The following is a 25,978-nucleotide window of genomic DNA, read 5'->3' on the forward strand; positions in this document are numbered from 1 at the left end:
GGTACAATAGTCTGGAAAGGTTGAGAGCCACTGCCTTAGGTGGTATCTTCACTGCCAAAAAACGGTGGTGGTGGTGGTGGTTTATTATCTTTATGTAAAAACAAAAAGCTAGAAATTAACAGAGTTGTCTATCTTGAGTTAGTCATAATCCTAATATTATTCAGCTGTCCTTGAAGAAGGATGGCATGGCTGTCTATCAGTCCTTCTCTTCTCTTCCCCCCCCCCCCCAAATCACCTAGGATTTATCTTGATGTAGCTAGTTGAGGTACAAACTACCTCTGTCTTGTATCCACAACAGCTTTTTTGCTATGAAGACAAAGCTTTTGATAGACAGCTAGCCATGTTATCCTACTTCAAGGAAAGACGTATGGGGAGTATTCAGTCCCCCCCCCCCAATACTCTGTGTCCATTTTAATTCATTTAAAATACTTAAGTGGTGTTAGGACACAATCCTGATGTTTTTTTCTTGTTTGTTTTTTCTTCTCTTCAAAGGCATGTGTGCTTTTGTTTTGTTTTCATTGTTCTTGTTTTTTCACACTGCAAGTGTAGATCCTTTCTACCCTATATTTACTGGAAGGTTCAATGGACAGTTGAAAAATATTAGGATTATGTCTTTAAAAATTAACTGAGAGATGTGACTTTAAATTAGATGGTTTAAACTCCTTTAAAGGGCTTCTTTAATGTAGTGGGCTGATGTAGTGGTTATCAGTGGTTTTTTTTTTTTTTTTTTTTTTTTTTAAATTTCAAGTAGGGATTGCCATTTGGTTTTTCGCATGTGCTGAATCCCAATGGTGCTTTCACTAGAGAAAATAGAGTTCCATTGACAGATGGAATGATTTTTTTTGCCCTCTTTGGAGGGAGCCATGTTCAGCCTGCTTCAGTTGAAGGGAAAGACTCTAATGTAGGGCTTTGATACCTTATCTGTACTGTTCCATTAATACAGAATTGCATTCTGTATAGTACACAAATATCTATTAAATAGTAATAAAAAGTTAAAGGTTTTAAGCTTGGTTAGGAATCTTTTCAGAATTCTTGAAAACACCAGTGTTCATCAGAACCCAAGTCTCATGACACAAGACTTTTTTTCTCTGCCAGGTTTTTATGTAAACACTTTGACTTCTTCATGATTTCTTCAATTTTACTGCCCAATGGGATTTTTGTCACTGACTTCAATAGGACTAGGATTTCACCCTTTCTGAGGTTTCAGGGTCTGGAGGAAGGTTAAGTTTTCTCCTCTTTCCTTGTTTCTGGATACTTGGATGTCTTAGGCCACTTGGGTTTTTAATGACGGACAGAACTGTGTGTACTGTTATAAACATAAGATCACTAGTAAATAAGCATGACTTTATTGGATGCAGTCGGGATAAGTGAGATAACTAATTTACATGTACCGTAACTCCTCAGTTAACAACATTAACCGGGATGATATGTTGCTGATTTATTAGGGAACAAGCTTGTTTAAAGTTGCGCAATGCTCCCTTATAATGTTGTTTGGCAGCCACCTGCTTTGTCCACTGCTTGCAGGATTCTCTGGAAGAGCCACCCCTCCTTGCGGAGATTAGAAATGGGGGGGCCAGCAGTTCCCCTAAATTCCCTGTAAGGTATGTGGCTCGGCAGCTGCCCAGCAGCAGTTCAGGTGGCCCTCCTCCCACTGCCCTGCTGCTCCTGCCCTGCCCTCTGCCTTGGAGCTGCTCCCCAGGAGCTTCCTGCTTGCTGGGGGATGGTGGGAGAGGCGTGCTTATATCAGGATGTCCCCCTGCTCCTGGCCCCCCCCTCCTGCTCCGTACCCCCTCTCCACAAAGTGGAGGAGGGGGACAAGGCTCAGAGACAGCAAGGAGGGAGCTTGCTGGAAGCTGTTGCTTCCTGTCTGAACTGGCTGATTCCATTAAAAGGGCACCATACTTGAAGTGGGGTCAGCGTACTTAAAGGGGCAATGCATGTGTGTGTGTGTGTCTGTCTGTCTCTCTCATGCAAGTACCCCCGAGCCTTTGGAAAGTCAGCACCTGTGCAGCCATGCATGTGCTATCAGGAGGAGGGTGTGGTGCGCTTCAGCTGGATAGCGTGGGCTCCTCATCATGTTCAGTTTTTTCAGGGAAGTGTTTGCAGCTACTGCCCAGCATCTATTGTGTTTCCTCCCTCCTGCCTCAGTCCATGCTGCCTTGTAGAGTGTGAGGCTACATTATCCCTCTGTATTAACCCTTGAGGGCTCAGCCGAGTGCTAGTTCATCATTTAGGAGCAAGGCATTCACTGGGAAATATTCCACCCTCTTACTCCACCACCTCAACCAAGCTTCACAATCATTCATTGCTGTGTACAATATTAAATTGTTTAAAACTTGTACTGTATATGTATATAATTTGTCTGGCAACAAAAAAAATCCCAGGAACCTAACCCCCATATTTACATTGGGTGCGCTTAAGAATTAATTTCCCCATAACATCGTTTTGCATAAAGTTGCATTTTTCAGGAACATAACTACAACGTTAAGTGAGGAGTTACTGTAGAGTAGTACTTAGCGGTTATGCAGCTCTTTTTACCTTCATTATATTTTGAAAGGATTTTACAAATATTTATATCGTCATAATATACCTAAGTGTAAATTTTATAGAAAGGCAAACTGAGATTCAGAAATTATATTTCATGCCATAAACAAACCATTAATTGTCTCATTACAAAAATTTAGCAAATTATTCCATAATTGTCCTTTATGGGAATCTTTGCACTTTCCTCTGAAACATAGTACTAGCTACTGTTGAAGATATGATACTGAACCAGAGGACCACAGGGCTGATTTGTATAGTGATTCTTATGCTCTTAAGTGTCCTGTCCAAGGCAACCCAGTGAGTCAGTGATAGAGATGAGATAAGAATGCAGGAATTCCTAATTCCTAGTCCCAGGCTCATTCCTCTTAACCATGTTGTGTTTTTAACCTATTTGTGCACTGCTGTCTTTAAGTGATTCATATTCTGGAATGGATATTGCATGACAGGAACAGAAAACCAATTGATTTGCATAGTACGCAAATGAAAGTATTCACATGACATATTATTCCTAGTATCATTCTACATGAAAAGTTCCTGCTGCATTCATGTGACCTGGTTGTGTCTCTGAACCTAGATGGATGTTTTGCTCTGGTCTCAATATAGTTTTGTCTCTCCCATACAATGTCCTCTTCATAAAATTGCTTTGATGTAGTTCTGGTTGTCGTAGAAATCCTAGAAATGTAGGACTGGAAGGGATCTTGCTAGGTCATCTAGTCCAGTCCCCTGCACCAAGGCAGGACTAAATATTATATAAACTATCCCCGACCGGTGTTTGTGTAATCTTTTCTTAAAACTCTCCAATGACTGGGATTCGACAAACTCTAGGTAAATTGTTCTAGTGTTTAACTATACTTACAATCACTAGGTTTTTCCTAGTGTCTTACCTAAATCTCCCTTGCTGCAATTTAAACCCATTACTTCTTGTCCTGTCCTCAGTGGTTAAGGAGAACAATTTATTACCTTCCTCTTTATAACAACCTTTTATGTACTTGAAGACTATCAGGTTTCCCCCCTCAGTCTTCTCTTCTCCAGACTGAAACAATTGGGTTTGTTTAATCTTTCCTTCTAGGTCATGTTTTCTAGACCTGTAAACATTGTGGTGTAAATCTGTGGTATCTTAGTGCATTTTGATGCAGTGTGGGAGACCTGTAGATTCCAGATCAGCCTTGTACCCTTTTATCCCAAATGTGACTTGGTTTTGTCCTTAATGACTTCTATGCTCATTGATTCTGAAACATCAGTATTTCTAGTCTACTTCCATGACAAACTGTTTGCAAATCTGTTTTTAATTAGCCCATTTTTTCTCAAATGCTTGACATGAGATTCATTTATATATTAGTGATTTGAATTCAATTTCTTATTAAAATAATTCATAACATCTCTATTGCAATTATTGGATAGTGATCCATACATACATCTCTTATAAGAACTGAGCTAGCATAAAATGGTTTGAAAAGCCTGAATAGACTTAAAATGGCAACTTTTGTTGAGAGGCAACTATTTTAGGTGTTTGGCCAATTCTTTCTAGTGTTTGGATAAAATAAGATGGTATTTGTGTGCACATCAAATACAAAAAGTAAGTGTGTTCTTTTTTTAATTCTTGATTTGTAAATTTGCATGTTTAGAGGAATCTTGTGTATGTACAACTAAATGGTGAGATAAAACAAGAACTGTATTTGCGCTACTGAACCCTTTTTAAGAATGTTAACTTCACTTCATAGAACAGTATATTTCTCCACTAAAATGGGATACACTTCCAAGATAATTATGGAAAACTCTTAACTTACCTATGTCAATTGTCTCTTTCTTTATATGTGTAGATTCCAAGTCTTCTGGGGTGAAATTAATGAAGTCCTCTTTATCTTCAGGGATTTCTGTGTAAATTCATATAATTAATTTTTTTTAAAAATTCACTGTCTTAATTTATGTCTTAAACATAACCACTCTCACACCAGAGCTTCTATAACAGCAAATTCATGCTGTTGGAGTAATAACTCTCATTGTTAATTCACTTAAATGTTTTGCTTTCTTGGACTGTTGGCTAAAAAATCAGATGTCAACACTTTTTGAAACAAACCTGGGATATCCTTAAAAAAAATTCTTCTAGTTGGAATAAATACCATGTGATTTCTAATTGGTCAGTTTAAGTGTGTGAATGGAATTTACATCAATGAATTTTTTAGATGGTAAGCTCTTTGGGGGAGTAACTATTTCTTACTGTGTTTTTGTACAGTGCCAATGGGACCCTGATCTCATTTGGGACCTCTAGGTACTACAGTAACACAAATAAAATAACAATGAACTGACAATGCATGTATGTATTTTATAGGGTGGCAATATAGTAATTCTGGTAAAGGGTCTGGTACAATGACTTCCATGGACTGATTTCAGTGGGCATTGAATTAGACTGAAAAAGGGCAAGAAATGCATAGTCTGCCTTCTCAGTGGTAGTGCATTGTGATGCCATGTTCACAGTGTATCTGCGATGGAAGACTGACAGTAGAGGAGAATGCTATACTTGCAATCCACAAACAAGACCCATTCTAAAAATGTGCCATTTGTTTACATTGTGCTACCATGACTTGCCTTTTTCTTTGCTGGCTACTGCTGACATGCTTCTATGCTTTTTCTCTGGGATGGGGAGGAGTGCTTGTCTTCCATTTAATTGGTTCTCCTCCATTTGGTGGCACTCCCTTTGTGACTGGCAAATGAGGCAAGAATTTATTTGTATCCTTATTATGCAGCTGGAGAAACTGATAGAGAGGGTAAAAGCGCGAGGCCGTACAAAGGGTCAGTGGCTGGCTTCTAGGCCTGTCCCCAGTCCATTGGAGAACACTGCCATTAAACATTAATCAACAAAATATGATCTGTAGCTTTAACAAGTTTATTAAAAATGTATTAAAAAATCAGTGTGGACTTGCTTTGCTTTTGTCAATTGTTGCTTTGCTTTAGCCTTCTGTACAACATTCACATCATAATGCTCATTTCCTGTGAGCGAAGAATCTAAACCGTTTTAGCAGTAATTTCAGAAAAGAGCTGAAAGTTTAGCAAAGGGCACTCTGGGTATGTCTGCACTGCTGTTGGAAGGGAGCCTCTCAGCCTGGGCAGACAAACTTTCACTAGCTCGGTTTAAGCTAGTTTGTGAAATATAGCAGTTTGGATGTTGCAGCTCTGGTTAGCCAACTGAGCTCAAACCTACCGGGTCAGGTAGCTTGAAAGTCTGAGTTATTGCCCAAGCCATAGTGTCAACCCTTTTTTGCATGCTAGCAAGTCTACCCCGGCTGGGAGTCTCTCTCTCAACTGCAGTGTAGACATAGACTTTAAGACCCCATCTACACAGAGCAAACAACAAGCACAGTCTTTTACCTTAGTCCTAATATGCCTTGGCTCCATCAACAGTGGTTAGTCAAACCAAGTTATGAACATTTGCCAATAGCCACATTCAGTCTCTTTATGCATGATTGGCTTGGTATGAAGCAAGACAGTTTGCTGTGTTCATTGGAGATTAGAGCAGTGTAGTAGCAGCTTCTCTAGTCATCTTCTACATCCCTTCACAGACCATCTCTATGCATCCCATTTTCTTTGGTTTGTGGGCAGGAATTAGGAGTCTTTTTAATAAATTTTAGTCTCATGTTTGTCATCTGTAGCACAAATTGGCTGCCTAAGAACCTGAAGATGTCGAAACTAGAGAACATTGCTGCAGGGTAAGTCCTGAGGAAACTCTTTATTCCTAGATTACCAAGCTTGTAAATTCCTTGCAGCTTTATTTTCTCTGCAAAGTGCTGGGCAAATCTGAGGCACTGTGTACGTAGGGCTGAGACTCTATGGATGTATGCATTATTTGACTATCCAAGTGACTGAAACAGAAAACATCCAGTACTCTGCCAACCCCCACTTTGCTGAAATGCACTATGTTAGGATCCGAAATCTGTATCTGTCACCTGTCCTGTCAAAAGTCCTGAGCACCCAGCAGCAGCCATTCTAAAGAGGACATTTATTTGGGTGTCTGATATGTACCTAACTAAGTTAAGCACCTAACTTTTAAGCACAGTGTTTTTAAAGTCATGGTGTGGGAATTTATCTGTAGGTAGTCTTGCTGAGATCTGCTTGAACATGCCTTAAAGTAAAATCAAAAGGGTGGGGGAAGCCCTAGGAAAGATGAACTATGAAGAAGTAATCTCTCTTTATACTGCTACATTTGTTTGAACCTAGATAACTTTTATATAGAACAGATTATTATTATTATTATTATTTTATTTTATTATTTTTTTTATTTTATTTTAAGCATGTCAGGAAGATAGGTGGCTTTGGAAGCTGCTTTTCTTTCTTTTTAAACTGATCTTTCATATAACAAGACTAAGAGAAATCATAAAATTAAACTAAGTACTTAATATTGAAGGACCTCATCCATGGCCTTGATAGATGGGGGTCTATGTGAAATTTGGTGTGTGTGTGTGTATGTATGTGTATATATGAGTCAGAATAGACTAGTTTTGCCTCTGAGTGAATTCAGTTTCACCCTTTGCATGAGTAGAAGTAATTGGCCCCTCTGACTACATTTCTAGAATGAACCCTGCCTAAAAGTTGTCTTTAAAAAAAAAAAAAACACTCAAAATAAATATTTAGTGTTTGATATAGATTCATGAAAGATATGACTAGTTTATGCCCTGTAGCAGAATAAGCAAAACTTAACAATGGATTTAGACTCTCCTAGACATGGTTTCTCAACCTCTGGGTCAGGACCCAAAATTGGGTCACAGAATGTTTCAAAGGGCTGTGTGGTAGTTTCTAGTGCCACTTTAGCTTTCGCTGTCATGATGATGGGAGCCCGGGTAGGTCCCGTGAGCTAGGTCACAATTCCATTCTCACAAATTTGGTCCAGTCATGGGGGTCAGGCCAAACCTCAGTGCCGCTGCAACCCCAGAAGTTGCAGTGGCTGCAGTTGGGAGCCAAGCCCAGCCAGCCCCACAGCACAGGAGTCCAACTGTGAGGTAAGTGCCAGGCAGGACCCACTCCCTCACCCTGGGGGGGGTCAGGAGTTGACCGAAACCACTCCAGGGTTTCCACCTCAAGACTATTTACTGGGTTGCAACAGGCCATAAACATTTACTAATGGGTCCTGAGCCCCAGAAGGTTGAGAACCACTGTCTTAGGTTTTTATTGCCAAAAATTAAGACACTTTTGTAATAAATGCCTTACTTTGGCACCCTCTGCTGGCAAATCCATTGAGACAGCCACTGGAATGCAAAGGTGAAATGGAGACATTATTAGAAAAAGATGCTTAAGTAGCAACTGTAATCTTGGAGGAATTCCTACAAGTGGAAGTATGTGTGGGCTGGTACTTCTAAAAGTAGGCACTATTTAGAGACTGAACTTTTTGGGCAGAGGGATGGGGAGATAAATTGAGAATCCTCAACTAATTTGTAGTTATGCTGAAATGGGCATGAGGCAGTTAGACCAGGATTTTGACTAACACTATTTCATTTTCCTCTTACAACAAAGTGAGAGATTACTTACTTTTAAGCTTATGGCTCAGATTCATTTCTAGAAAATTCAGGTATACATCAAACTTCAAAAGGGGTGTGGGTATGTAATAATTAGGAAGATGCCCAAATGTGACTGTCTGATGGAAGGTTAACTGAATTTCCATATTTTTGTGAATATAAAATGCAATATTAATCTTTGCAAATGTAACTTTTTTTAAAGATATTTTTATTTAAACTGCAACATCTGAGTATGTCCAATAACCACATGCCTATTTGATGCACACAATCTTTTGGTAATGTTCTACTGAGTATGGAGTATTTGTAAAGGACCAGTGGCAGATTCTCAGCTGGTATAAATTGTCCTAGATCTATTGATTTCAATATTGCTGGGACAACTTATACTAGCTGAGGAGCCCTCTGTGTTAACCTCATTCATTGTTCATCAGTAAGGATAAGATTTATGTCACGGATTCCACTTCCACCCTGGGGCGGTGGGGCTGGAGTTCGTGGGGTGCAGAGTTCTCAGCTGCTGCATGTGCTGGACTCCTCATTGCAGCAGGGCTCTGGCTTCAGTCCTCCCCTGTCAGCCCCCCGCCCCCCATTATTTTTAGTAAAAGTCACAGAGAGGTCACGGGCTTCTGTGAATTTTTATTTATCGCCCGCGAGCTGTCTGTGACTTTTACTTAAAATAACCGTGGCAAAGTCTTAATCTTATTCATTAGCATAGGAATCTATGCAGTACTGGACTACACAAGGCTGCATACTAGAGCTTCAACCATCAGTTTCTCACTAAACGTTCATTTTGAAAATATCAAAAGGTATTATTGCAAACAGAACAAAAGACCTCTATAACTTTATGATGTCAAAATCATTCTTCTTTTTCCTACCCCATTTCATTAGCAAAATAATCATAAAAATCTGAGAGGTATTATCTTCTGTATTTAGAATGATTAAACTCTTTCTTATTTGAACTGGGGAAGTGCATGATAGAATTATTTTCTGGAATAAGAAACGGTGCGAAGTGTCATCCAAGAGGCGTTTTTTAGCAGAGTTACACTTGAAAACAGTAGTTTTTGAAATGTCAATGCTCAGTCAATCACAGTTCTGCCAAACTACAAAATTGAAATTTTGCAAGAAGGAATTCGTAGTTTTAACAGTGATTAGCCCTTATACAAACCATTACAAGAATATTAGTTTTTAAAAATATATTTTAAAATGGCAATGACTAAGGTAACCTATATACACGTTACATAAAACAAACTGCTACATTTTAAAAAAAGATTGTAAAGTCAAGCACTGAAAAGTTAGGAAATGCCAGAATTAAGATTGTTTTTGCAACCTTAATTAAGTCGCTGTGTGTGTATGCATCATGATACAATGGTTAATTGGCATGGAAAATTTCAGCCCAAAAGGTTAAAGTTGGCAAAGTTTTTATGCAACTGAAAACAGGGTCTCATAACGAGAAGTATATCTTAATTATGTGTGGCACTACCAGCTCTGCCTATAATTCCCTTATCCTTTGGATTCATTCATTCAGATAACATAACATCAGCAACTTTACACGTTTTACAAATAGCCTTAACTCTGATCCACAAGAACTATTCTTACATTTTTTTCTCTCTCTCTAATTAGATTTTTATGGGAAATGACATGACTGCCTGTTTTTCCTTACCTTACAATCTGAGCATGCTGTTTGTCATAGGGATCTGTAAAGGATGTAATTATGTGCTTTTATTACACAGGCAGAATTTTAGTGAATTTAAATTAATAGAGTGGAGTTCTCTGTCATTGGTAGATGGGCAAGAGCAATGCTGTCCAGTAGACCTGAGATTACTTCTTGTGATAACCAGATGCTCTATCACTTACTTGTCTCATCTTTCCCTCTTGGTACATGCGAAGCTGCCAGATTCTCTGAAGTAGTCGTTGCAGAAACCTCATCTGTCAGATTTAAATTTGACATTTAAAACTTTTTGAGCATAGTCTGCTTTAAATAGGGTGACCAGACAGCAAGTATGAAAAATCGGGACATGGCATGGGGGGTAATAGGAGCCTATATAAGAAAGACCCCAAAATCAGGACTGTCCCTATAAAATCGGGACATCTGGTCACCCTAGCTTTAAAGGCTGAATACTGTGCTTAAGGCTGTCAAAGGAGGTTATGGAGTTTCCTTTGCTAGAAATATTCAAGGCAATAAAAAGGCATTCCCACATATTTCCAGTTAGGTGTTAAGCTTCCCTTTCCCCTCTGCCAGACAATATTTAGTCCTGAATCTTTGCAAAGAATATGTGAGTACAGAGTATTGTAAGAAACATATGGTGTATTTTGTGTTGTGTTTTTTTATGAGATTTTGATCTCTTCTCTAATTTCACATGAATGTTAAGCAAAATACCATACTTTGTTATACCATAACATATAATAATTCTGAATCTTGGACTGACAGGGTTTATGTAAAGCAAAAATAAATAATGGTAAATTCCATTCGACTCACCTAAACCAATATCCTCCTCTTCCTTTATATGTGTGGCACCTAGTTCTTCTAAAAGATTGCTTACAGACTTGTCTTCTTTGAATTTGTCAGGGAGCACTGTAAATGTATAATGCACACTGAATTAATAAAAAGCATAGATGTCACTACATAAGGTGCTGGCATTCTCTTCTACTTAAAGGATTTGTAGGCCTTTACGTTGTCCAATTAATGTTTCAGAATATTTCTCCAGTGATTTTTTTTTAGATATGAATTGGCTTACTAAATTAAGGATTTTATGTAAAATAGGAACTTTTATTTACCTGTGTCAGAAACTTTCTCTATATGTGTGACCTGTAGCTCTTCTGACATATTACTGACAGAGTCCTCTTCACCTGTGTCTCCAGGTATTCCTGGGTAAATAATATATTTTGCAATAATTCTGTAGTTATGGAAGTTTTACTTTGCCTTTTTACAGGTTATTTAATTTGTTAAAAATCAAAATTAAAAAGGGCCTAGAACAGGCTTGTAGGTACCCTTGACAAATACTTACAACAACAAAATCCTGTGAATTACAGATCCAGCAATTTCACTCAATATTGCTAGCCAACAATGACCAAAGAGAAAATAAACGCCGATCCAACCACCATTCTATTCACAAACTTCACAATTCTTCCTCTTTTACAAAGCTTGGAAGACTAGACAAGTATTGCAATTTGTCCTAAAGGTCAACAGATTTAGACTGTTTTGGACCAAAGGAGGAAGTGAGCTCAAAAGTTGAGGGGTGGCATTGTTAACTAGATCAGTGGCTCTCAACCTTTCCAGACTACTGTACCCCTTTCAGGAGTCTGATTTGCCTTGTGTACCCCAGAGTTTCACCTCAATTAAAAACCACTTGCTTACAAAATCAGACATAAAAATACAAAATTGTCACAGCACACTATTACTGAAAAATTGCTTACTTTCTCATTTTTTGCCATATAATCAATTGGAATATAAATATTGCACTTACATTTCAATGTATGGTATATAGATCAGTATAAACAAGTTGTCATCTGTATGGAAAATTTTAGTTTGTACTGCCTTTTATGTAGCCTGTTGTAAAACTAGGCAGATATCTAAATGAGTTCATATACCCCCTGGAATACCTCTATGTAATCCCAGGGGTATGTGCACCTCTGGTTGATAACCTCTGAACTAGATCATTAACCGGTCTTCGTCTTTCAGGGTATGTCTACGCTTCAATTAAAAACCCATTGATGGCCGATGCCAGCTGACTTGAGGTTGGGCTGCAGGGCTGTTTAACTGCAGTGTAAACGTTCCCCAGGCCCTAGCCTGAGTCTGAATAGCTACACTGTAATTAAACAGCCCCTCAAGCCTGAGACAGCTGGCACTGGTTAGCCATGGGTGTTTAATTGCAGTGTAGACATACCCCCACTCTTTGCCTGCTTGCTTCCTTCACATGTGATATTTGCCTTCTGTGTTCCTTCTTTCAAGTCATCCTGTCATTGGTGCAAGTCATCCTGGTGTGGGTGGGTGGTGTGTGTGTGTGTGTGTGTGACTCCTAACTTCTCTACCACTTTTCAAATATCCTTTTGAAAACACTCTTTTCTCCCTTGCCTTTATGCATCTTAGTTTCTCAATCCCTTTAATTAACAGGAGATAATTAATTAGCTAGTGTGAAAAGTTACCATACGTAGTAAGATAATGTTTTATAAGTAGACAAACTGCCATGCTTCTATTCAGCATTTATTTTTTAAATGTTTAAATGCTGTGTATTTTTTTTTTTTTAAATGTCACATCAGTGCTGGGAAACTAATAATTGTAAATAATGTTTTTATAGCAAAGTTCTTACCTAAGGAGTCTTTTTCTGTTTTAGCTTCTATCCATTCTGTAGGCCTTTCACCTTCTTCATTATCTGATTTGCTTGATTGCTCTCCAGTGTTGTGTCCCAGAATGGCATCCAGTTCATTAAAAAATTTCATACTTTTACTTGTATTCCCTGAGTCTTGGGCATTTTTTACGCTTTTGTATTCATGTTTTAAGTTTTTATACTTTGTTCTGCACTGCTTCCAGTCCCTTTCAATTCCAAATTTTTGAAGCCTAGCAGCAACTTGTTCAAATATTCTTTTATTTCTCACTGTCACTTCAAGTTGTTGCTGGATGTTTTTGTCTGACCATATATGTATTAGAGCTCTGACTTCATTGACAGTCCAGTGTTTTCCTCCTTCGTTTGCTACCGTTGGAATAAAAGGTGGATTTTTGGACGTCTCTAATATTGATGTTGGGTTACCTACATCAGGTGGGGTGGGGGAGAGACACAGGTATGAGTTACCTGCATGAGGTGGGGTGGGGTAGGGTAGAGGAGGGCAGAGAGAATGAGAGTGAAGGAAAATATTTTATTCATTTTTTTTTTCTTCACTTTTTTTACTTCACAAAATTAGAGCAAATATAGAAATAAAATCAAGGTATCAAACAAAGCTGTTAATGATAAAACTGTATCTTCTATCTTGTAAAGACAGTGCATTTTGGTTTAATTATATTACTAACTAGAGAGAAGGATTTTTTTTTTTTTTTTTTTTTTTTTTTTTTTTTTTGCTGCTCTCAGGGCCGTAAAAACACTAATAAACTAGGCCCCATTCTCACTAACATTTATACATCTGCTTAGCTTTATGCACACATGTAATTCCTTTGGGTTTGCACAGGTGCACAAAGTTAAGTGTATGTAAGGATTAGTAGAATCAGAGGCTTAATTCTTGCAAAACAACCCTGTTAGGGGAAACTGAGGCACACATTATTTGCCTAAAATCACACGAACTCAGTGGAAGAGGTAGGACTAGAAGCCAATTGTTATAACTTGAAGCTTTGCATTTTCTCAATACAGTACAATGTAAAAGACTGACCAAATCAGAGAACTTACTGTGTATATTAGTAAAAATATTTTTATTTTAGAAGTGGTTTAATTAATTTCCTTTTCACTTGAAATTTTTCAAATTGTACTTTTTGCTAGCAACCACTAGTTTTAAATTTTGGGGGAAATTGGGGAAAGAATGCCACAATTTCCTAGTGTGCTGAAACATGTTCTCTTAATAAATATATTTTTTAATTGTTTTATTTTAGACAGTAGTAGTAAATTCAATTAGGACTTCAGTTTTCTGATCAAATCAGTTTACAAAACTATTTTATTTTGTACTCATTTAAAACAATGAAATAGGATTAGGTCTTTCTAATAAATGTTTTTGTAGATTTAGAAAATTCATTATTTTCCTTTTTTGTTTTCTTAGTGATTTCCCAGAGAAGTGCAAGCATGGAAGTGCAGAATAATTGGCATAAATTTAGCAATCAGTGTGCTGATGTGACTTTTTTTTTTGCCTTCACAACCATCCCTTTCCAAATGGCAAACCATGCTGTGGTGGTTAGATACTTCAGTCATTAAGTTCTGTATGGTGGCAAAAATGACCTTTGCTAGCACAGTCTGATTCAGTGAAGCATACTTTACATGAATAAACCTATTTGGTGATAAACTTGGTCTAGAGGGAATAGTCATTGTGCATGAGTCTCTATAAGCCATTCTACTCATAAGGAAGCTTTACTAATAGATAGCATTTCCCCCCTTTTTTATTTTAATTAAGTCCCAAGTCAGAGTCTAGGAACCTCTGCAACTGCTGGCCCATTGATACACTACAGGTGGGGAGGCTACTCCCTGGTGACTTACCAACTAGTCTTTCTACATTTGCCTTAAAGGTGCATAGGATTGTTTCTTCTGCAGTTGAGTTGAGCTCTACAGGAATAATCACACTGGATCACAGTGAACACCAAAGAAGCTTGAAGTGGTTGCAGCTCAGAATTATTGGGGTTGCCTTGGCAGCTGATCTGCTTTCTCTTTGTATTTTTAGATATTTTTAAGTGGCTATCATTTTGCTATCTAAGAGCCAACCATTGAGGCTAGAGAGAGAAAGGAAGAAAAGGGCCCAAGGTGCAGAATGGGGAAGGTCCTCCATTAACTTTTCACATTCCACAATTCACGACTAAGGAGCAGGTCATAGTTTGGTAGGGGTGAGGATTAGTTAGTTTTTGCATCTGGCCAGCATTTCTATGGGTAAATCAGACTACATATGAGCTAAACTTCAAGATTTGCATGACTTGAAATTGTTCTGGATTGGGTCTCAGTGGGTAGATGGATTGAACATTACTCCAGAATTTTTCATTTAAAAAATGTTGAAATGGGATGCTTTGACAAGTCTGAAACCTTTTTCAAAACTTTTCAAATAAAAAAATTTTTTTTTTGTCAAAACTGACCCTTTCTCACAAGAAGTTATGGTTTTGAAAAATTAGCATTTTTTTAATGGAAAAAGTTTCAAAAATTCCCAATCAGCTCTAAAAATAATCTTGTCAAGGGGATAGTTTTGGTAGTACAGTAATTCACAAAGCATACACTGTGATTTGGGCCTAAGCCTTATGCCCTGATAAATGAAAAAGACTAAATACCTCACAGTTTTCATAGCTAAAGCTTTGCCTAAACTTTCTCACAATAGTACCCTTCCACTCTACTGTATGCAGGAATTTAAAAACAAATCCAGAGAATGAAGAGTGAAGTCATTGTTTTTCCTTTTGGGAGGTGCCCAGGTTCTGCAATGATGGGCACCAATAAAAGATAGGGCTTATACCTACTCTGCTATTGCATGGAGGTGCAAATAGTAGCAGTATGCCCTCCTGAGGGTAATGCTAGGTTTACAATGGTGTCATTGCGCCAGGCCCACATTCAGAAGGGCCCCACTATGGTTGCCAGGCAAGAGCATTGGAAGCTCCCTAGAAATAGGTGAGTGGGGGGCACCAGTGCCTGGACCAAGGCCCACCCTCTGCTCTGCCCTTCCCTTTGTGGTCCTACCCCCACTCAGCCTCTTCCCGGGAGGCCCTGCCTGGCGTTTGCTCCTCTCTTCCTTCTCTCTTCCCCCAAATCGCTCACCATTAAGGCAGGAAAACAGTTAAGGGGCCATGAACACCTCTCCCCCCCTGTTCCGGCACTCCTGTTGCCAGGAGTCTGGTTTTCGCCCAGAAAGTCCGGTCAAAAAGTGGACCTCGCAGTTGACCGGACACTAAAAGTCCAGTTACAGAAGCAACCACAATCAGCCTGACCACTAGAAGGTTGAGAAGAGTAGCTGCTGCTTCCTGGAGGATCTGTAGCTCAGCTGGAGAGAGGACCAGCTCAGAAGGACCTGAGCCTGGCAGAGTGAGGTAGGTACCAGCTCTGTGCTGCCCTGGGGTGGGTTCCTGTATGCCTCCTCCCCCACCCACACCATGCTGTGCTTGTCTCCGGCCCCTGCCTCGCTCCAGGGACCACCTTCTACTCCTGCCCTGCCCAGCTGTGCCTGGCCCCGCCTTACTCCGTGGACTGACGCCCTACCCCTGTCTCTTACAATTTTCCCCATGGGGTTCCACAAATATGTTTGGCACCAGGCCCACAAAAGGTTAATCTGGCCCTGCCTGAGGGTCACGATGCCCATGAGGGAATTCTGCCCTGAGAAGGATGACTGTATTCTACTGGGGAGTCCTCTTTAGTTTCCAGCAAGGGCTTCATAGGAACCTCGCAGAGAGAGGTTGCAACAGTGATGTGCATCTCCCAGCCATCTCCCTTGCCTGTGCCACCCTGCTTTTGATGCTGTGTTTGCTGTCTGCCAGCCCCTGCTGAAGGGGAAGTCTCAGATGTGTTGTATCATTGCAATTCCCCTCTGGCAAGATGTGTGCTAGCTTCTGCCAATGCAGCCCCTGGAGTGAATCTTGGCCTAGGTTTTTAAAAAAGAATTAGATTTTCTTCCAGGACTCAGAGTTCCCATCTGTACAATAGGGTGAATGGCACAGAAGTGCTAAAGAATAATATTCATTTAGATCCTCTATTCCCTTAATTATTGAGCTGAGTGTGAATTGTAAGCAAAGCTCTCTCTCTCTCTATCTACCTACCTACCTACCTATCTATCTATCTTAAAAAAAAAAAAAAAAAAAATCAGGAGTGAAATTCTCATCACCTTTTGTGCCATGTAAAAGGGCTCTAAAGTCCCAGATCCAGTTGGAGGACAACTCCCTTGATGCAACTAATGTAATAAACCTTCACATCTCTTTAATAAAATTTCTAGTCATCTAGCTTTCAGTTGGAAAAAGTTTCCTACTTAATGAGTGTAGACATGCCTCACATTCCAGTCAAAAGCTCATAGTCTGTGTGGCGGGGGGAAATGTATATTTGGGTTTTCAGATCTCAGTCCTGCCAGTTAACTAACTGGTCCTGAGGACTTCTTGCTGGGGAAGCAAATGTTTTACATTGCTTGTGTCTCTGTTGAACATGAATATCCTTAGTAAAGGCATTGTTGCAGCTAAACATTCCCAGATGAGTTGTTGGGTCATCGGTGGGCCTGTGGCTTTGCTTGCCAACCCCCTGCATGAAATTGGAATCCAGCTGCTGTGGATGCTATTGGGGTCTTGAGTTATTCATCTGGTAGTCTACAGCCTAGGTCACCGGATTCTATTTTGTTAAATCCCTGCAGATCTCCTCTGTGCTCAGTCCATTTACTCAGAGATTTGCCAATTTGTGCAGAAATTGCATGACGGCGGAAATTCCACAGATGACACATGCCTCACATGCTATCATATGATAGTCCTCAATTAATATGTAATAAAATACTCTTAGTTAATCTGATTAGCTGTTGCAGGGAATGGTTTTTGAGGGTGAAAGCTGATCATGCAGTCAACAAATTGGTCATGCAGTGGTCATCTGCCACCTATAGTGGTTAACATCCAGTTGTTCATGAGGCTGCTGAAATGTAAAACTAGAAGGTGTAAAGAGAGCAATACTGTGTCTGATGTAAAGTTACATTAATCAGAAACTGACTGCTGATGTACTGACGCTAATGGAAGCGGTTCCTAGCAAGACACAATTATTTTACTCCTTTTAGTTTTTCTAAGATGCAATGAGAAATACATCTAATAGCAGTGTTTTGCTTTTCTCCCCGCACCATCATACTGTACCTAGTTCAATTGGTCTGACATGTGAAATAAAAAGTAATGGATCCTCTGGGACATCCTCATCCTCTTCTAATGCAACTGATATTTCACCTGAAGGGGGTAGGGAAAGAATTTTCTTATAAACAGATATGGAATAAATCTATCTAGACAAAATTACAATGTGTAAACTGCAGTCAATTCGCGTACAAGCATAGAAATGTAGGCAGGAAGTAACTAATCATAATGGGATGGATGTGTTAGTGAATTTTTTAATATATTCATTTTACTGCATTAGAAACAAATTTTAAAATACATGTAAAGAAGAGAGATGATTTACCTCTTTTGGCTCATATGTGCCTTTTTGCTTCTGTTTGGGTGGGCTAGCCTATTTTTCAGAATATACATACTTCTGCCCCAGGGGTGGGCAAACTTTGTGGCCCGAGGGCCACATCTGGGTATGGAAATTGTATGGCAGGCCATGAATGCTCATGAAATTTGGGGGTTGGGGTGCGGGAGGAGGTGAGGTCTCTGGCTGGGAGTGCGGGCCCTGGGCTGGTGTTGGGGGTGCAGGAGGGTGCTTTGGGCTGGGACTGAGGGGTTCGGAGGGCAGGAGGGGGATCAGGGCTAGGGCAGGGGGTTGGGGCGTGGAAAACGGTCTGGTCTGCAGGCCCCAGGCAGCGCTTACCTCAAGCAGCTCCCAGAAGCAGCAGCATGTTCCCCCTCCGGCTCCTATGCAGACGCGTGGCCAGGCAGCTCTGCGCGCTGCCCAGTCCCCAGGTGTCACCCCTGTAGCTCCCATTGGATGTGGTTCCCGGCCAATGGAAGTTGCAGAGGGGCAGCGTGCTGAGCCCCCTGGCTGCCCCTATGCGTGGGGGACGGGGGGGACGGGGCCACAAGCCCCGGACCTCGCTCCCCGGCGGGAGCGCTGGAGCGGGACAAGCCCTGGGCCGGATTAAAACATCTGGAGGGCTGGATGCGGCCCCCCCCCCGGGCTGTAGTTTGCCCACCCTTGTACTAGCCTGTCATTTCAAATTAAAAAACAGAAGCAAAAACCCAAATATGCACAATTTCCAGATGGATCCATATTATCCAAAGCAAGTTTATACAACAATAAAACAGCTAGAATTATTGCAAGAATAGCTTTTAAGTGTGATAAGGGAAAAACTGAATTAATAAGGTTGGACCAGAACAGACATTTACTTGATTGAACGCTAACCTTTGGTATGGTGTCCCTCCATGAGTTCTGAGCAAACACCAGACAGGTGTATAAGGCAGACATGCTTAAGTGAAGTTCTGAATCTGAAGAATAATTTTGATTAGCCAGGGAGAGTAGATGGATTTGTGTGACCTACCTAATTGGAATGGAAATCATCCATTTCAGCATTTCCATACATCCTATAAACATGGTATGTTTTATTTAGTATTGAATAACTTTTACAATACATTTTTTGTTACTGCTGAACAATTTGAGTTACGGATATCTGTGGGACAGGTAGTGTATTGTTGCACTGCATGTCTAGTCTATATACATACATGTATTTACACAGTGCTGTTGGAATATCTGATATTAACCTGATATTAGAAAAAATTAAAAATGGGATTTAGACTCTGAAGATTGAACCCTAAGTCCCATGACTTGCAATGAGACTTAGGCAGCTAGGCCCAGATTTTTAAAGGTGTTCAGACTGTGCGTGGCCCAAAGGGGTGAAGTCCAGCACAAAATGAGGGCTGGCTGTGGTGGAGAGATTTCATCCCTCTCTGATCTTGTGGAAGATACTCAAATTAAAATAGCTACAGGATGTATTAACTGTTTTTTGCATTTCTTCTCTCCTTCCCATTCAGAGCATCGGGGAACACTGGGTGGGAGAACAGGGCTTCCTATGGATGCAGAGTGTTCTGTTTTTTGTTTTTGTTGTTTTGTTTGTTTGTTTTTTCCCTGCAAGAGTGTTACTTTCAAGTCTGCCCCAAAGACCCTTCTAAACATAAAAACATAGAAGTGTAGGACTGGAAGGGACCTCAATAGGTCATCTTTTTTAAAAAAAAAAAAAAAAAAAGGGGGGGGGGGGGGGGAGGGGGGAGAAGGAGAACCCAGGGAACTACAGACTGGTCAGCCTCACCTCCGTCCCTGGAAAAATCATGGAACAGGTCCTCAAGGAAATCATTTTGAAGCACTTGGAGAGGAAGGTGGAGAGGAAGGTGATCAGGAACATTCAACATGGATTCACCAAGGGCAAGTCATGCCTGACCAACCTGATTGCCTTCTATGATGAGATAACTGGCTCTGTGGATATGGGGAAAGCAGTGGATGTGATATATCTTGACTTTAGCAAAACTTTTGATACGGTCTCCCACAGTATTCTTGCCAGCAAATTTAAAAAAAGTATGAATTGGATGCATGGATTATAAAGTGGATAAAAAGCTGGTTAGATTGTAGGGCTCAACGGGTAGTGATTAATGGCTTGATGTCTAGTTGGCAGCCAGTATCAAGCAGTGTGCCCCAGGGCTTGGTCCTGGGGCTGGTTTTGTTTAACATCTTTATTAATAATCTGGATGATGGGATGGATTGCATCCTCAGCAAGGTCACAGATGACACTAAGATGGGTGGAGAGGTAGATATGCTGGAGGGTAGGGATAGGGTCTAGAGTGACCTAGACAAATTGGAGGATTGGGCCAAAAGAAATCTGAGGTTCAACAGGGAAAAGTACAGAGTCCTGCACTTAGGATGGAAGAATCCCGTGCTCCGCTACAGACTGGGGACTGACTGGCTAAGCAGCAGTTCTGCAGAAAAGGACCTGGGGATTACAGTGGATGAGAAGTTGGATATGAGTCAGCAGTGTGCCCTTGTTGCCAAGAAGGCTAATGGCATATTGGGCTGCATTAGTAGGAGCAATGCCAGCAAATCGAGGGAAGTGATTATTCCCCTCTATTTGGCACTGGTGAGGCCATATCTGGAGTATTGCATCCAGTTTTGGGCCCCCCACTACAGAAAGGATGTGGACAAATTGGAGAGAGTTCAGCGGAGGACAACGAAAATGATTGGGGGCTGGAGCACATGACTTACAAGGAGAGGCTGAGGGAACTGGGCTTGTTTAGTCTGCAGAAGAGAAGAAAAGAGTGAGGGGGGGTTTTGATAACAGCCTTCAACTACCTGAGGGGGGGTTCCAAAAAGGATAGAGCTCGGCTGTTCTCAGTGGTGGCAGATGACAGAACAAGGAGCAATGGTCTCAAATTGCAGTGGGGGAGGTTTTGGTTGGATATTAGGAAACACTATTTCAATAGGAGGGTGGTGAAGTGCTGGAATGGGTTACCTAGGGAGGTGGTGGAATCTCCACCCTTAGAGGTTTTTAAGGTTAGGCTTGACAAAGCCCTGGCTGGGATGATTTCGTTGGTGTTGGTGCTGCTTTGAGCAGGGGGTTGGACTAGATGACCTCCTGTGTCTCTTCCAACCCTAATTTGTACCAGTGCTTAACTACCCTGACAGGTAGGAGGATTTCCTAATGTCCAACCTAAACTTTCCTTGCTGCAATTTTAAGCCCATTGCTTCTTGTCTTATCCTTGGAGGTTAAGGAGAGATTCCCCCCCCCCCCGCCTCCTTGTAACATCCTGTTAGGTACAGTAGAACCTCCAATTTATGAACAACTCTGGATTGGAGGTGGTTTGTAACTCTGAAAAAAATGTTATGGTTGTTCTTTCCAAAGTTTACAACTGAACATTGACTTAATACAGCTTTTAAAATTTATATGCAGAAGAAAAATGCTGCTTTTAACCATCTTCATTTAAACAAAACAAGCACAGAAACAGTTTTCTTGCCTTGTCAAATCTTTTTTTTTTAAACTTTCCCTTTATTTTTATTAGTAGTTTATGTTTAACACAGAACTGTACTGTATTTGCTTTTTGTGTGTCTCTGCTGCTGCCTGATTATGTACTTCTGATTCCAAAGGAGGTGTGTGGTTGATCACTCAATTTGTAACTCTGGTGTTCATAACTGAGGTTTACTGTACTTGAAAACTGTTCTGTCCTCCTGCGCTCATCTTTTCTCCAGACTAAACTAACACAATTTTTTTCAATCTTTCCTCCTAGGTTACGTTTTCTAGACTCTTAATCACTTTTGTTGCTCTCCTCTGGACTCTTTCTAGTTTGTCACCATCTTTCCTGAAATGTGGTGCCCAGAACTGGACACAATACTCCAGTTGAGGCCTTAGTAGCTTGGAGTAGAGTAGAAGAATTCTTCTTGTGTTTTTCTTACAGCGCTCCTGCTGAGACATCCCAGAATATTTGATTTTTTTTGCAACAGTGTTACACTGTTGACTCATATTTAGCTTGTGATACACTACACCCCACAGCTCCCTTTCCGCAGCACTCCTTCCTAGGCAGTCATTTCCCATTTTATATATGTGCAATTGATTGTTCCTTCCTAAGTGGAGTACTTTTGCATTTGTCCTTATTTACTTCTGGACAAATAGGAGAAATGGTCTGATCATTTTGAATTTTAATCCTACTCTCCAAAACATCAGCAGAAGAGCAGAAAATATCTTATGAAATCTTTTCTTTTATTAGAAATAATGAAATGGCTAAGACGTACATTTTTAAAGGATTCTGTGTCAGAAAATAGATTTAAAAGTTCAGTTTAAAAACATTCTTATTGAGAGTTATCACTTCAATGAGAATTACCCCACTGACTTTAATAGAGTAGGATTGGACCCATAATGCATTATCATGTGACTTTCCTGACTTGTGTATTTGAATGCACAATTCTTGCATACTATTCTTACAACCACCGTTTGTCCCTTGTTACCTATGTACTAGTTGTAGGTTACATTTATGTTTTAATGTGTGTGTTTTGGCTGTGTTATGGTTGTGTGAAGTTTTGCATTTCAACTCTGAACTATTCATATTATATTATTGCCACTGACTATTTAATTTTTGTGTTTTATAAAGAAGAATTAAAACCAAATGCACAAATGCTTCCCTTATTTCCTTTTCTTTATAGGCATTTGAATGTACCACTATTACATCATACTTTTGAAATCAGATTTTTCACATGCCCCAAAATGCAGTACATTCCACCAAGGATACAATTTTTTTAATTAATACCCTGGATTGGGGTTCATCAGAAAGGCTGGCTAATTGTTGGGTCCTTTCTGAAGTTATCTTAAAGATATTCAGGATAAGAGATGTGAAACATTAATTGAAAATGCCCCATAGTGATTTAAGGTTCAAAGGAAGCAAAGTTAAAATGAACCATTTGGGCAAACCAATTTAAAACATGCAAGATAACCTAGAGTTCAGGGGTGAATCCTCAGCTGGTGTAAATGGTCATAGCTCCATTGAGCTCAAAAGAGCTATAGCAATTTATACCAGCTCAAGAGCTGCCCCTTGAACTTCTGTGCATTATTTAAAATACAGTCTAAAAATGGAAGGTAGCAGTAATGTACAATGCACAATACATGTTAATAATTATTTTAACTAAATAGTTTCAAATGGCTGAAGTGTTATAGAACTACATTAATATTAATTTTTAAAATTTGTTTAAGATTAAAAACTAATAATTTGATTCTTTTCTTAAAACATGGAAAAATCACACTTTCCCAACGGTAAGAGCTGTCCACTTGCATTGTAGAGGGAGTTAGTTAGGCATCCAACTCCCCTTTGTGCCTTTGAAAATCTCCCCTGTACTTAATCGATTTTGTTTTGTAAAAATGATTCACAATTGTAACTTAATCCAAACCTCTTCACGTTGTGGGAGCAAATTGGGTTCTGATTTGAATCTCTGATCTGTTCTCTCCCTCCCCCACCCCCATTATTCTGGTACTGCTGTAGATAATAATGAATACCAGGGGGGCCTTTTTCTTGTTTCCAGTTGGGATGTGATTGAAATCTTGTAACAGCATCGCAGGGGCTTCTGGTACTGTGAGATCACCAACTGCAGCCCTGATCTAGCCTCAAACCTGAACCCTCACCTAATTCTAATTGTGATCAAAACAGTGACTCCTCAGCCTATCTCGAATTGGCTTGTCTCTTCCACCTCTCCCTGTGATATAGTAAATCCCAGTGTAATGCTAATGAGGCTCACATCCACGCTGAGGGGCTTTAACAGAACCTGATGTGCAACTGGTTTGGTAAATACCACCATTTCTTCATATTTAAAAATGTCTTTTTAATTATTTCTGTCTTGCTTCAGGATGGTCTCTGTTTATATCACTTTAAACATAACAAATGTTGCATGACTAATAAATACACTAATAGCTTCTTTCAAAAATGTTAAATGTGTTTATCAAATACTCAATGCACAAATGTAATATAATTTTGTAAGCCATGCATTTCCATTTCATTGTATTAACATACTTCACAATTAATAATATTCCATTTAAATATTCTTCTTTAAAATAGTAATAAAAATATTCTAGAATTAAACATCTTTGACTTCAGACCTGACAATAATTATTCATTTAAAAAAACCCAAAAAATTTATAATTGGGAAATTTGTAATATAGTATATTCTAGAATAATTAATTTTCTTTCTGAACTAAAGCTCTAAAAACCTGTTGCAAAGTATTACAAATATATTCCAAAGAAATTTTTTTAGATGAATAGTAGGACCCAGTTGCACAAGGTACAGAGCCTCTGTGGGACTGGACCTTTCCAGCAGTTACTGTAATTGGTTAGGGTTATGCTGTATTTACAGACTTCAACACTGGTGGTGCTAACCTTTTTTTTTTCCCCATCTGCAAGGGATGTATCAAGTCAGTTGCTGTTCTAAGTCTGTTACTAGGGCCATATAATGTGGCTTTTAATCTTAACAGATTTATTGTTTTTTTGTGCAAAGACAAGAAATAGAAAAGAAATTAATTTTTACCTTCAGTGTTCTCTGTGGTAGTGCTTATGTTCAGCTGTCTCTCAGTTGCAGAGCACCTGCCGTTTTCGTCCTCTGTTAATTGTGTGACTGGTTCATATTGCAGTATAGCATCCAGATCATGAAAAAACTTCATGGTTTTAGTGGCATCTCCAGAGTTGTGGGCATATTTAACTGTTCTGAATTCATACTTCAGATTTTTATACTTTGCACGGCACTGTTTCCAGTCTCTGCAAACTCCTAACTCCTGTAGTCTTTTAGCAATGTAGATAAATATTCCTTTATTCCTTAGTGTTCCATGAAGTTGTTTTCTTATGTTTTTTTCTGACCAGACGCTTAGCAAGGCTTTAACCTCCTCTTCAGTCCAATGCTTTCCTGCTCCACTCTCCATGTTGAAAGTGACCTGGAAATGATTCACTATTTCTAGCCAAGGTTTTGTTTCCTAGGAAACCAGACGGCTGGTTGTCAGTAAGCTCCACAGAGATGAAAGGATCTAGTTTTACTGGCTCAAGCTGCCTGAGGGGAGTAACTTGAGAAACTGCCAAATAAGCAGGCTCTATATTAGAAGCAGACCAATAAAACAGCTCAGACACAAATGAAGTGTAATCTAGTACCTAGTATTCCACAAGATAAAAAATTAACTCAGGGTGTCTACTTGCCTTAACCCTCCTTATTCATATGTTTTAAGTATGATTACTATTTTTAATGAATGTTTTAAGAAAGAAAGTAAATGTTGTTTTTTTTTTTTTAGAGATTATCTCTTGTGTTGTAATTTGTTAGGAATTAATTATACATTGTAGCAGGGGGGTTTTTTGCAGCCAGTTTTACATTTTGGAACCTAAAAGATGTTGGTAAGAGTTCTCATTAAGTTACAAATTATGATTGTATTTGATATTGTATTAGCATTAAAAATACACATTGGAATCATCCACGTTTTTAAATTGTGTGTCTGTATTTTATAAAACTCCTATTTTATTCTAAGATTGCTCATGAGTACAACTGATTTAAACAAAAAACTAAGGGCAGGTCTGCACTATATCAGCGCAGCTGTATTGCGTCTGGTGAGGATGCACTATGCTGACAGAAGAGTACTCTCCCATTGGCATAATTACTCCACTTCGGCGAGAAGCGGAAGCTATGTTGATGGGGGTACAGAGCTCCTGCCAAGCTCTGCACTTCCTATTTCAGAGGGTTCATTACCTATTAGGATTTGTGTGTGTTGGGGAGGCAGGGGTTGCTACAGGGGGCAAGGAGGGGTGTTTTTTTGGGGGGGGGGCGGGAGGTGATGAGGGTTGGATTCAGAGTTTGAATCTGTGAAAATCAGAGGCATTACACCGAAGATTAACTGCAACGATCTGTCTTTATTTGATTTTGCTATGATATTTGGATGGCCATGATCAATCTAGAAATGGCCTAAATTTTAAAAACTCTGTTTAAAGTCGATGAATGTACTACACCCACCTTTAAGTTTTCCTGCCAATTTTTGTGCCTACAGATGCATTTTTCTAAGCAAAGTAAACTGGTGAATGTGGGAAAGAAATTTTTCTGTAACTTTTGTTATAATAAATTTTGGTATTCCAAGAAACAATAGCAAAGAGAATTTTTTTGGACAAAAGTGGTCTTTTTAGGGATATCAAC

General features: G+C 39.6%; 2 protein-coding genes across 5 annotated transcripts in view; one reads left to right on the forward strand and one right to left on the reverse strand.

Annotated features, from left to right (window-relative positions):
- Nucleotides 1-24,836, reverse strand: part of LOC117878023 (trihelix transcription factor PTL) — a 32,597-nt gene extending 7,761 nt beyond the window's left edge. The window contains exons 1-7 of one of the 4 annotated variants that reach the window (XM_034771870.1): nt 24,344-24,836; nt 17,512-17,598; nt 12,350-12,829; nt 10,818-10,907; nt 10,519-10,614; nt 9,897-9,968; nt 4,332-4,418 (exon numbers count right to left, since the gene is read on the reverse strand). In XM_034771870.1, the coding sequence (XP_034627761.1) occupies nt 4,332-4,418; nt 9,897-9,968; nt 10,519-10,614; nt 10,818-10,907; nt 12,350-12,829; nt 17,512-17,598; nt 24,344-24,731 (1,300 nt within the window). In that variant the 5' untranslated portion in view covers nt 24,732-24,836. Of the gene's footprint in view, nt 1-4,331; nt 4,419-9,896; nt 9,969-10,518; nt 10,615-10,817; nt 10,908-12,349; nt 12,830-17,511; nt 17,599-18,703; nt 18,815-24,343 lie in introns of those variants that run through there. The other 3 variants (XM_034771867.1, XM_034771869.1, XM_034771868.1) reach the window with 3 other exon arrangements.
- PPAT (phosphoribosyl pyrophosphate amidotransferase) overlaps nt 1-25,978 on the forward strand; it is a 55,562-nt gene that overhangs the window by 9,143 nt on the left and 20,441 nt on the right. The window lies entirely within an intron of this gene.

This window comes from Trachemys scripta, chromosome 5, assembly GCF_013100865.1.
Source record: "Trachemys scripta elegans isolate TJP31775 chromosome 5, CAS_Tse_1.0, whole genome shotgun sequence".
NCBI classification, from domain to species: Eukaryota; Metazoa; Chordata; order Testudines; family Emydidae; genus Trachemys; species Trachemys scripta.